Consider the following 12,892-nt stretch of genomic DNA (forward strand, 5'->3'; position numbering starts at 1 on the left):
TAACCACCAGGACGAGGCGACAGATATCTACCGTCTGGAGGACAGAGGGAGGGGCGGGCTGGATCACGGCCGCCCGAGCAACTGGCGCGGTCGGCGCAGCCGAAGCAGTAGGGGCGATCGGAGTGCGGCGGGAGAGGCCACGGGACTCAAGGACACACCGCCGGCAGGCTCAGTGGCGGCAGCCAGGACAGTGTCGTCACCGTCGAGAGAATGAGGAGGGGTGTGGATGGGGTTGGAATCCATGGCAGCGGAAGAGGGATCGTGCGTGGAAGGTTTGAGAAACTCCTCTGTGTCTGATACCATGTAAACAAAATTAGGGATTCAATACACTTGTATTAGCTCAAAGGCTGGGTATATATATAATTATCGAACCACAGCCGTGGCTAGATCGTGTGCCACTACCTCTACCACTATGCCCACTACAGGCACTAACACAGACTGGCCGTGGGCACAACTACTCCCGGTGACCACACTGCCAACACACGCACATGCACAGACTATGTCTGCTGACAAATCCTATCCGCTATCTATGGAGTCTATCAATGTAAGCCTAAATGCTATCTTTGTCAATGTGAACTATATATTCAGCTTTGCCATGTATTGTATCTATTGCTGTCAAAATATTTTGCTGCGTGAGCAATGTGTGTGTACACTTCTTTTTATGCTATAATATTGAGTACTAAGATATACCATATCATATCAGCAACAATTTATAAGTGTGGGATGCAATAAAGTAGGATAACAATGACATGATTCAACTTAAACATAAAATATGGTTCTTAGCTTTAATTAAATATCCATACTTAGCATTAGGGTGATTACACCATGGATAATCTTAAAGCATCACATATCATATACAGTGCCTAGGCACCACATAATACCTCCCCAAAATGATATAAAACCAGGACAGTTCATAGGGGGTTCATAGATAATCGTATGCCTAACATGCTTATTTGCATCATATTCCAAGGCCAGATATATATAGGTCTGATATTTACTTACCCACTACCACTTCACTCCTCCATGAAAACTTCCTTGATCTTGTCCAACTTTTCCTTGCACCCATGACCAGCCTTCAGCAGCTCAGCAATGACAAACTCCAACTTTTTCTTCTCTTCATTCAGTAGGTCTCTGTCCACTTCTATCTCCTTCATGGCCTTCCTTGTGTTGTGCATTATATAAGTTTGAGTCTACAGGATGCACCTTTGCTCTTTCTTCAGGTTCTCCATCTGTAGCTCAATCTTAGCCTGCTCCTCAAGTTGCTTCTTCTTCTCCTTCAATTCATAGATTGCCTGGCTTGTGTAATCCATGTCATGAGACTTAATTCCATCTTGGTAGTCAAACAACTTGGATACTTCATCCACAAGCTGGTTGTACTAATTGCCTAGCTGGTCGAGCTCCTTCTTTAGTCTTGCACCTCTCTCTGATGAGCCTCATTGTCCTGGACTCTACCAAGGTTCTTCTCATGATACATATCCGAGAGCTTGGCTAGGCGCAGTATTTCAGGCCAAGGGGCATCTACCCACTACACAACACCACAATTCACACCTCCGTGAAAATTCAGTGACATTTAGTGTCTTTTAAATTCAGTCACATTTAGTGTTAGGTAAATTCAATCACATTTGGCGTCAATTTAATTCAGTGGTAAAAAAATCAGGTGCTCAATCTATCTATCAATCACTGAACTAACACAATAACACTAGCACAATCCATACACATCAACACCACCTCAGTACTACAATTACACTAAAGCAACATTCAGAACAACAGAACAACAGTACCTACACAGTTAATGACAAAACACAAGATTCCATTCTTTGTTTCCACTACATAGCACCAAATCAATCAATAAAACCATAAACCCTAATTCTTCTTACCTCAGCAGCACATCCTATGAATCTCCTGCTAGTGTCAATGCCTTCAAAAGCAACAAACATACTGGGCCTCTGCCTATGCATGATGCACTTAGCCTCAGATTCAACTATAGAACCACAAAAATTGGATCCACGACAGTGTCAGCAGTTTGTTGCATCCAACACATCAAAATCAGAAATATCAACTACAACAGCTCACAGATATGAACTCAAATGGAAGAAATTCCAGCTATCTTCAAACCCTAACCCTAACCTAGCAGAGGAATTGACAAAATTGACTTACAAAATACTCCATCTGCATGCTGCTGAAGTCACTCATGTCACCGTCGGAGCTGTCCTTGCTGTTGTTCCATGACAGCATCCTCGCAACGTGGCCGGAGTGCGAGGAGAAGAAGAGGAGAGGAGGAGCAGAGAGTGAGCTCAGGGAGAGTGAGAGATGGAGGGGAAGAGGAGAGCCGGGTGAGTGTTATGAACTGGTCCGACCGACCGCCGACGCTAACGGCCGCCAGGTGAACGCCGTTAGTTGTTAGGCACCCGTCGACTTGACATGTGGGCCCCAGCTGTCATAAACAAGTTTAAAATGGCCAAAATGGTCATCACTTTCACTTGGTAGTTTTTGCCATAAAATTAGAGAAAAGCGGTAGTTTTTTGCTAGTGTCAACAAAGTGGTAGTTCTCTGGGACGCAAAGCCCAATTGTGGTAGTTTTTGTTAAATACTCGCCAATTGCCATTGCTCACTTCTTTGGCAAACAGTTCGGTGACAATCCTAGTGTTCTCATCAGTCCATTCTATTATAATAATTCAACTAGCATACAAAAACCATCATAGTTAACAAGTATCCTAGCAATCAAAAATCAAATAACACTAACAACAAGAGCAGCAGAAAAAGGTAAAAAATGCACACACAAAATAATAGACAGAACATCAACAAACAACCCCAACAAGATAATGCCAGATTGACACTAGTTCTTTTATTTAGTTTTTGTTACTAGACTTTTTCTTATCAGGAACATTTTAATTAACCATAGTCTGCACAGAGTTTTTTTTGAAAGATCCAGCATTGCTGGCATTTCATTGGCTTAGCAGGTGAGAGGTTACAAAAGAGAGATAAAAAAGGTCAATGTCTTTTAGGGGTAGGGAGTGAGCACGCAGGCTTTACTCCCCTTCCCCAGCAACAAAATTTTTACATGGCTTCACTCCTCACGTAATATCCCCGAAAGGCGAGCCTCCATTGCTCAATGTCCCTCCGACAGGCTGCGAGAACGTCGCGCCAGCTCGGCATTTTCCCTCTGAAGGTACAGTTGTTCCGCTCCTGCCAGATTTGCCAGGCTCGCAAGGCCACCATTGTTTTGACGCCCTTTCTGTTCGTCGATGCCGCGGAGTTGACGATCGCGGTCACTACCTCGGAGGTGGTCGCGCAAGCTCTCCAGGAGTTCGGGGAGAGCGCAGCACAGCCGTGCCAGGTGGCCGCCGTTGCCCAAATTTTGCATGAAGTTGGGCACTCCCAGAGAAGGTGGAAGGAGGACTCCAAATTTCCGTTGCAGAGCTGGCAAAAATAGTCGTTTTCCCACCCTCTTCGCTACAGGCGATCGTTGCACCAAAGGCGGTCGTGGTGGAGTAGCCAGAGGAAGAACTTGATCTTCCCCGGTGCCCAGATCTTCCAGATCAGCTGGCGTAGCTGCTCCCGCAGTTCCTCCGGGAATGGGATGTTGTAGGCTGTTCTCGCCGAGTATTGGCTTCCTGGCTTCCACCTGATCGCATCGGCCACCCCTTCTCGTAGCGTCAAGCTTGCCTACCTGATCCGGTGCCGCAGCAGCACGACCTGGGGGATGATTTCCATAGTATTGCCGTGCCTAAGATCGAGCACCCATCTGTCGCCATGTAGGGCCTCCGCCACTGTGCGGTTCTTCCTGACAGAGCGACTGAACAGCAGTGGGAAGGCATGGCGGAGCGGCTGCTCGCCCAGCCAGGAGCAGTGCCTGAAGAGGGCTCTGTTCCCATCTCCCACCTCCACCCTTGTGGCTGAGGCGAAGAGCGCCCGGTCCTTGTTGTCGCAGGGCGTTCCCGTGCCCACCCACGGCCGCCCGGGGTCAGTCCATGCCAGCCAGAGCCAGCGGAGCGGAAGCGCCCGCGCAAAGCGCTCCATGTCAGGGATCCCGAGGCCGCCGCAGTCCACCGGTGACGTGACCATCCGCCAATTTACTTTGCACTTCCCTCCGGTGATCTCCTCGTCCTGCGCCCATAGGAATTGCCGTCTCGCCTTGTCTACGTCTTTGTAGAATTTCTTTGGGATACGCAGGACGGCCATCGCGAACGCAGGCAGTGCGGACAGCACGCTCCGAACGAGCACGCGACACCCTGCAATTGGCATGAGACAGCCTTTCTAGGCCGCCAACCGTGCGCGAACGCGGTCGAGGAGGAACTGGATGTGAAATAGCCGCAGCCTGCCTGTGCAGAGGGGGAGACCTAGGTACCTGATCGGGAACCCTACCCTTTTGCCGCCGAAGTTGCACAGGACGTTCGTGAGGTCTACGTTGTCGCAGGTGAGAGCCGCTACTGATGATTTTTGTGCGTTGCAGTGCAGCCCCGTGGCCTCCCCGAACCCGTCCAGGATCTGCATGATGGTGTCGACCTCCTGCCGCACTAGGTTGGCGGAGAAGATCGCATCGTCGGCGTAGAGCATGACCCGCAGGCGTGCGGCCCTGGCTGGCAGTGGGGCTAGGATACCAGCCGTCTGCGCCGCTTCCAGCAGCCGGTGCAGGGGGTCAATCGCCAGGATGAAGAGGATTGGCGAGAGCAGATCCCCCTGCCGCAGCCCGCACAGGTGGAGGATGCCATGCCCCAGGTCACCGTTCAGCATGCACGCCGAGGACGTAGAGGAGAGGAACAGCGCGATCCAATCCCTCCAGCACACTGGGAAAACGTTGCAGCAGCTCCAACAGGTATTCCCAGGATACCAAATCAAATGCTTTTGCGATGTCGATCTTGAGCAGCAGCGCCGGTGATTTTTTCCTCTGGAACATCCGGATCGTGTTTTGAACATAGAGGAAGCTGTCGTGTATCCCTTTCTTCTTCTGAAAAGCGCTCTGAGAGGGGGAAACCAGCTGATCCAGGACGCCTACAAGCCTGATGGAGACGACCTTCGCAATCAGCTTCGCCACCGAATGGATCAGGCTGATGGGGCGGAAATCAGTCAGCTTTGTTGCGCCGGATTGCTTTGGCAGCATCACGATGATGGCGCGGTTGAGGGCTGCAAAGTCACCGCCTGCAAGCTGGTAGAAGGCCTAAAAAACTGCCATGATGTCGGCATTGATTGTTTGCCAGGAAGCTCTGAAGAACATGCCGCTGAAACCGTCTGGCCTTGGCGCCTTCTCTGCCGGAGAGGCGCAGATCGCCGCCCACACCTCGCCCTCCGTGAAAGGGTTGTCGAGGCCAGCCCCAGCTTGCAGTCACGGGAGCTCGATCGAGTCCCAGTTGATTGTTCTAGCCCTCCTCCCCTTGGTGCCAAGTAGAGCAGAGAAATGCTCGTGAATCAGCTTTGCTTTGTCGTTGTGGTTTGTTGCTTGCTAGCCCGCGGCCTCAATGCAGTGTATGTGGTTCTTCCTCCTCCTGGAAATGATCTTTGCCTAAAAGAAAGCAGTGCGAGCATTGCCCGCTTTCAGCCAGGTGGTCTGTGCCACCTGCCTCTTTCTGACCCGCTCTAGCGATGCGAGACCAACTATTTTCAGTTTCAGGGTCTTCCTCAACCAAAATTCCCTGGGAGTGAGCTGAAGCTTCTCTTGCGCCACATCTAGCCGGAGGACTACTTCTGAAGCAATGTGAAACTGAAGCTTAGTGTCACTGAAAATGCTTTTGGCCCAAATCTTTAGGTCTGCCGCCGTTCTCTTAAGCTTGATTTTCATCCTGGTAAAAAGGCAACTGTGGTTTACTGGCCTCTGCCATGCCTTGCGGGGTGGCACCGCGGCGCCTGTCAGAAGCAGATGGTAGTGATCCAAGCAAGAAGTGAACGCGGCCATGAGAATGAGCGCTGGGAATAAGGCTTCCCACTCCTGGTTACTGAAAACTTTGTCGATTGCAAGAAAGGTTGGGTTTTCCCTTTCATTGCTCCAGGTGAAGCGTCTGTTCTGGCATTTGATTTCTCTCAGACTTGCCCTGTCAATAGCGTCTCTGAATCTGCCCATTACTCTTCTGTTGAGGTTGTGGTTGCTCTTGTCTCTTGCCTCATAGATGATGTTAAAGTCTCCATTGATCAGCCATGGTTCACCTTGGGGTGGCCTGATTCTGATCATCTCGTCGAGGAACTCATCTTTCCTGGCTTCATCAGCGGGGTCGTACACGGTTGTTAACCAGAAAGAGGTGTTGGTGTGCAGCTGGGAGACGCTGGCGGTGATGGAGAACTGCCCAACCAAGTGCGTGGCCACGACGACTTTGGAGGAGTCCCAGAAGATCGTTGCCCTGCCGCGAGTACCCACCGCCGGGAGCACATCACAGTTGTCTAGGCGGCCACCGCCGATCTCTCTGACGATATCTTGTGTCCAGGTATCGATCTTGGTCGCTTGTAGGCAGAGGAGAGCGAGGCTATGAGCGCTGGCAGACTCGCAGATGGTTGCCCTCTTGGCCGGTGAGTTCAGGCCACGGATGTTCCAGTTCATGAGGGAGATGGTTATGTTACTCATAACGCCTTCGAAAATGCTCCGGCAACAAACCAAATTTTATTACTGAGAGAATCAAGCTAGTACAAAGACACCACCTCACATCCGTAATGTGCCAGCGTCCACCAATACGCCCCAAATCATACTGGCTACGAACTAAACATTGAAGACCTGCACTAATCATTACATAAAAACCTAACTCAGACTGGCGTAAGGCCAGCTGCCACCGGAGGCTAACTAATCCTAGTGCTAACATAATCTACTCCTGCGCGGCTCCATCCGGACCGGCCAGGCCGGCCATGGTGCGCAGCGCCTGGATGTCGAGGCGCGTGAGTTTGGAGATGCAGGCAATGTCGTCTTCAGTCAGTGGCTCATCAAAGCGACACAGCAGCGCCTCCGCCGTCTTCACCGTCATTCGCTCCTTTGGCCCCACGACCCCGAGCTCCTGAACCAGCCGGAGGGTGGCCCGCTGCGCGATAGGAGTGGAGGAAGGGTTGGCCGCCTGCCTTGCGCTGTGCCGGACGGGGACCGATGGCGCACATGTCTTGGGAGGGGCGGAGGGCCGCCGTGTCGGTGGGGGCGCCTCCATGAGTGGGGAGGAGTCTCGCGGAAGAGCAGCTGCGCGGCGGCGCCATCACGCCCAAGCTGCAGCTGCTCGACCTGGTGAGTCACCGCCCCGAGCTCAGTTGCTGTCGTGGGTGGGGGCGGAGCGGTCCTGCATGCCTGGACCGAGCTGGGTTGCATGCAGGGGCCCACCAGGCGCCGGCTCGTCCACGCTGGAGACGTGTGCATCGCCCCCTCTGAAATCGAGTGGGGCAGCAAGCGCACCGGCGATGGCCTCCTCGAGCTCGGCCTGCCCAAGCTCGATGCGAGGTGGGGGCGGGAGCTGGTTTTCTTCGTTGGTGAAGAAGTCGACGACGGGGTCGGGTCTGCGGTTCGCCGGGGGCGGAGGAGGGGGTGGAGGCGGGGAGGGCGCGCGACGCAGGGGCAGGGGAGGGGTGGCGCGGATTGCAACCTAGCGCCTGTGGCAGCCCATGCCGCGGTGCCGACTGGTGGGGGTGCGACTGCGTTGACGCTTCTGCTGGGGCAATCCTTGGCCACCACTGGTGCCTTGTTGGAGTGGCCCCGTCCGAGCAGCGTGTCCGCCCAGGAGCGCCTGCCCCCGCGGCTGTTGTCGTGGTCATCGTGGTCCCGACGGCCGCCTCCACACTGCAGGCCGTGGCAGCTGGAGGAGGCACCGCAGGAGGCTGGCGACGTCCCTGCCCGTCCTCGACGTGCCTGGTCCACGTCCCCGGGTAGACCGCCGGGAAGGGGCGCTCCTCCCCCGATCCCGACGAGGGGAGGCCGCTCTGGTGCGAGCTGGAAGATTGCGACGTGCAGGGCGTCCAATCTTCGATCCGGTCAACGTGCACCAACAGCTCCCGACGCCGGACACCGGGGGCGGGGCGACCTGTCGGGCTCGGGGGCGAGAACCCCAGCATGGCCTCCACCCTTCCTGCGCCACGGGCCGCGCGCCAGAGCGTACACTTGGTGGGGATGTGCGCGACGTCGGCTGCCCAGACCCAGCAGGAGAACGTCTTGGTGTGCCCCCGCTCGTGGGTGCGGCTGTCCAGGCGGTCGACGATGAAGAGGTCGCCGAGCGCCTCGACCGCGCCCTCCAACGACCACAGCTGCATGGGCATCTGCTCGATAACGACGCGAATGTGGAGCGTGCAGTCGTCCGACACCTCGTGGTCGTCCTCGTGCCAGCCTTTGACCGCGAAGTCAACGCCGTCAACCTTGATGACGCCGCGGCGGACGGCGTTCTCCTTGTGCGCAGGGAGCTCGAAGTGGACGAGGAAGTCCTCCGGGTCGTGGTGGTGATGCGCAATAGGTGGGGCGGCGTGTGGATCTACTCCTCGATTGCACGGCCCATTGGGCTGGTCGCGTGCTGCGTCGTCGAGGCCGTGAGGAGCACCGCATGCTTGTGAAGCAGGAACTCCTGGTGTTCCATGGCCGGCGTGGTCACCACCACCTTGTAGCTTGTCCTTGGGCGGTGCGAGGGGTCGGTGAGGTATGCCTGGCGATCCATGGCGGTCGGAGGCGACTCCGACGGCGGCGGCGTGGGGAAGCGTAGTCGTTCCTTCACCGGGCCACGCTGAGGTGGTGGCCGGTGACTCTGGGTGGAGCCGCCCGTCCCACCTCGGCTCTTTGGATTCTGCGGGCACTCCCTGCGGTAGTGGCCTTGCAGCTTGCAAATGATGCAGCACAGCGGATCTCGACAGTCTACACGGCGATGGCTACTGCTGAGGCAATGAAAACACAGGCCGTCGAAGCGGCTTAAGAAGGCGGCATGGCCCGCGTCGCCATTAATGGCAGGGCGCCTGCCCGACCGCCCCGACGGGCGGCGCCTGGGCTTGCCTGCTGGCTTCTGGAGCGCTCGCCGCCCCTTCCGCGATTTGACCTCTGTCCAGTCGTCCTCGTTGCCCGAAGAGGAAAGGGGCGGTGCGGGGAAAGGCACAAATACGATGGACTTTAGCTTGTTCTTCCCAGAGCAGGGGTGCTCCCCATGGACCGCAGGAGAACGCGCAGCCCAACCCTTGGAGCTCTCGCCCCGCAGCAGGAAACGCGCCGGGGCGTTGGGGCAGACCGTTGACTCGGGGGGAGCCGGCTGGGAATTCGGCTCCTGCGACGGACCGGCGGATCCGGGTAGATCTGCGACGGACCGGCGGATCCGGGTAGATCTGCGACGGACGCGGGCGTGCCCCATCCCGATCCCGCGCTGCGCGAGAAGTGGGCCGAGCAGCAGGACCCCACATGGGAAGACGGACGCATGGCTAGGTGGCGCCCCGGCCCGGGCGGGCAGGGACGGTGGCTAGGTGGCCGCTGCGGCCAGAGCGGCGCGCGGCGCAGGGAGGGGGAGGGAGCTCTCAGCTCTCAGGGGGTGGTCTTTTTTTCGAGGGGAATTTTTGTCTAGTGGCTAGCTAATGGCATTCCTTTGGACAAATCTGGAGTAAATGTTGAGCACATGAGGGCAAAGAAGAAATCCGTGCACTCAATAATTGATTGTTATACTGGTACAGTATCAGACTACCACTAGAATCTAATTTCAAATGTGAAAACTATGAGAGTAATGGAGCTGGCACTGTTCATGATTGAGTGCAGATCGAGTTAACTGAAAATTGGTTGCACATAAAAATTCAGTAGCCATGCTACATATGGTGTGCGACATTGTCCAAGTCCAAGCTGTACAGCAGAGAGTACTGTACTGACTGATCCAGAGAAGGCATACAGATACAAGCATTCAAAGCTGGTGAAAGCAAAAACAGAGAAGAGTAACAAGTATACTGTCGCCCGCAGGTTAAAAAAAGAGACTAGTATATTTGACATTGTTTTATTTTAACCGTTTCTCTGTTCTTTCGGGAGTTCCCAGCAAAACATTAGCAAACATGCAGAATATTTGAACTAATCAAGCTTTCGACAGCTCATACAGTCCCTTGCTTCAGGCAAGACAGTTGCTTTATCTCTTTGTTGCAGAGAATGAAATGAAATCACAATGAATACTAACTTGAAAAGGAAAGTAGACATGAGTTTACTAGTAAACATAGTTAACTTAACAAGCATCCTAGCAATCAGAAATAAAAAAACACTACACAAGGTTAAAAACATTTATAGGATATTGAGGGCTGAACCAACAAAAAATCTGAACTTGTATTGACATTTCATGTTTAATTTTCCTTCTTGGCCTACACAAGTAGCGATTATAGCTTGATATTGCAGTAAGCAATTTCATTCCGACGTTATCCAAGATTAGGGCTGCCGAATGGACCCTAATTAGGCTTCTCTTTTATGGGTCGCAGTGTCGCAGTCGTCCAGTTCTATTGGAAAGAAGACAACAACGTGGGCTATCTCGTGTTGGCTGGGCCGAGTTCGTGACAGAGTCCACACTCCTGCTCTCCGATCTCCGCTGCTGCCCAAGATTGTGGGATCTCTAGCTTGGGCTTCAAATGGTGCTTCTGTACTGCTGTGTCTGAAAAGTTTTCGCTGTGACTGGCTGTTGTGACTGTTAGGAGTGACCCCTAAAAAAAAAGGAGTGACATCCTGTAAATCTTGAAAGAAAGATCGATATTCAGTTTCTCAAAGATTAAAAAGAGAGAGTGATATCCAACCCATGAACTCTATTTTACCCCTCCGCTTCATAATATATGTTGCAGTCAAATTTATAGAAGAAAGTATCAATATCTACAATTCTAAATAAATACACTATAAATTTGTATTGAAAAAGCAGAATGCAATATATTATAAAATAGAGAGAGTAAAATGAACGCGGATTTTTGGCTCCTGGGTGCTCCACCCCCCTATATGAACATTAAATTAGAAAAACCAGAAAATTCAAAAAAATCTGGGATTTGGGGATACCAAACCTGGTGCCCAATCTGCTCCCATGCGAAGTTCCATGAAAAATGACAGTCGTGGTACTCTCAGTAAAAAGACAAAAAAAACCTATGTACAAAAAAATTGTTTGGGTTGATCATAAGTCGGACTGTATTTTCTTCATCAATGATACATTTCTTAGTATGTTTTCTCAAAACTTCACAGGGGAGTAGATTGGGCACCCAGGTTTGATATCCGAAGATTTTAGTTTTCTTCAAAAAAAATATTCATATAGGGGGTGGAGCACCCAGGAGCTCCTGTGCTTTTCCCGAGTATAATGCACTATATTACAGACGCATTGCCCATGAGTGAAGAGTGGTGTCACACTATTTTATATATATATAAATGCATTGCTAAATTGTTCAACAAAGAAAACAAGTTCCTCTAGCACACATCACCTTAATAACATTTTGTAAATAACCGAGACAATTTTATGCAAAATTAAGAAAGACATGCTATTGTATATAGGTCATGAATGCGATTAGGGATGCAGAGAAAGAGCGGCAAAGAGAATGAATATATTATGAGGTCAGAGTGAACCAAAGTGTCCCTGCAAAAAAAGGAGTGAACCAAAGTGGAGAGGTGTGACAATATTGCAGCGACAAGCCAAAGATAAAACTAAATGATAACCAGAAAAAAATGAAGGATGTAGAGATATATTCGAAACGATTTTAGATTGCAACATAAAACATGCATCTCATTGTAACGATTTCCATCGGTCATTCTTTAAGGCCCGTTTTGGGCCTGTTTCTGGCACTTTATGGGCCCTTACTAAATTTGTTGGAGTGCTTATATTGGACTAGCTTTGCTCTCTAGGAGCTCCTATCTACCGCTTATTGCGGCAAACTGTCGGACAAATGCACAGGGCCCGACTGGGCCGTCCCACTGGTAAACGAGCGAAGCGAGCAGACGCGCATCGATCGCTATACCGAATTAATCGAGCATTACCTAGGATCGAACACGAGACCTCCAGCACCGAAGCTTTTCGTGCTAGCCACCGTAGATCAAGACAGGTAGTGATATGTAGCAGCGCAAGCTTATAAGAACCAATACCAACGCAGATCCAATCATTTCCTTTTCTTTTTTTCGTGTTTTTGAATTTTTTGTTGGAATTTCAAAAAATGTTCTTGAACCTGAAATTTGCTCACAAATTCAAAATAATGTCCGTGTTTCCTTTTTTTTGCAAATTTCAAAAAATGATCGTGTTTTCACCATATTTTACAAAAAAAACTTTAGAAATTCTTCACTTTTGGGGGAAAGGTTCAGGATTTCAAAATTTGTTCATGTTTATAAGGAGTTGGATTTTTTATAATGAATGTTTCATGAAACGTGAACACTTTTCACTCAAAACATTTTCTAAAAACATGAACCTTTTTTTAATATATGCATAATATCTAAAACCAGAACATTTTGTGAAACTCCTAAAAAATTTGAAAACGCAAACATTTGTTGAAACTCTCGAACAAATTAGAATTTGGGAACAGTTTTTGAATTTGCGATTTCTTTTTCTGAAAACAGGATTTATTTTTGGAAACGCAAACGTTTTCTAAAAACGTGAGCATTTGTTGAAACTCCTGATTTTTTTTTGAAAACCTGAACATTTTTAGGAAACACGAGCATTTTTTAAACTCCTGAATAAATTTAAAACACACATTTTTTTGGAAAATTGTGTAAAAAATTTAAACTCAAGATTTTTAAAAAAAATAATTAAAAATTAAAATAAAAAGGAAAGAAAAAAAATGGGAGAAAAAAGAACCAGGAAAAATAATAAAAAATAGAAACAGAAAAAAAAACGATGCAGGAACCTCCTAGAAGGTTCCAAAATCGGAAAGAAACTAACTAGAAACCTCCTAGAAGGTTCTTAAAACCGGGATCAATGAAGTGCTGAACGGGCCGGCCTAGGTCATCGCTCGCTTTGTGAACCCCTGTGCGATTGCTCGACAGCTTGGAGCA

The 12,892-nt window shown here is 50.6% G+C and overlaps 2 protein-coding genes across 2 annotated transcripts; both read right to left on the bottom strand.

Moving 5' to 3' along the window:
• Positions 1-3,453: 3,453 nt before the first annotated feature.
• Positions 3,454-4,065, bottom strand: LOC141028038 (uncharacterized). Its single transcript, XM_073505853.1, has 2 exons — positions 3,671-4,065; positions 3,454-3,625 (listed from the first exon to the last, which is right to left on the bottom strand). The coding sequence occupies exons 1-2, from the start codon at positions 4,063-4,065 to the stop codon at positions 3,454-3,456; spliced, it is 567 nt and encodes a 188-aa protein (XP_073361954.1).
• Positions 4,066-4,720: 655 nt separating this feature from the next.
• Positions 4,721-6,550, bottom strand: LOC141028040 (uncharacterized). Its single transcript, XM_073505854.1, has 2 exons — positions 5,570-6,550; positions 4,721-5,158 (listed from the first exon to the last, which is right to left on the bottom strand). The coding sequence occupies exons 1-2, from the start codon at positions 6,548-6,550 to the stop codon at positions 4,721-4,723; spliced, it is 1,419 nt and encodes a 472-aa protein (XP_073361955.1).
• Between the last annotated feature and the right edge of the window lie 6,342 nt (positions 6,551-12,892).

This window comes from Aegilops tauschii, chromosome 1 (assembly GCF_002575655.3).
Source record: "Aegilops tauschii subsp. strangulata cultivar AL8/78 chromosome 1, Aet v6.0, whole genome shotgun sequence".
NCBI lineage: Eukaryota > Viridiplantae > Streptophyta > Magnoliopsida > Poales > Poaceae > Aegilops > Aegilops tauschii.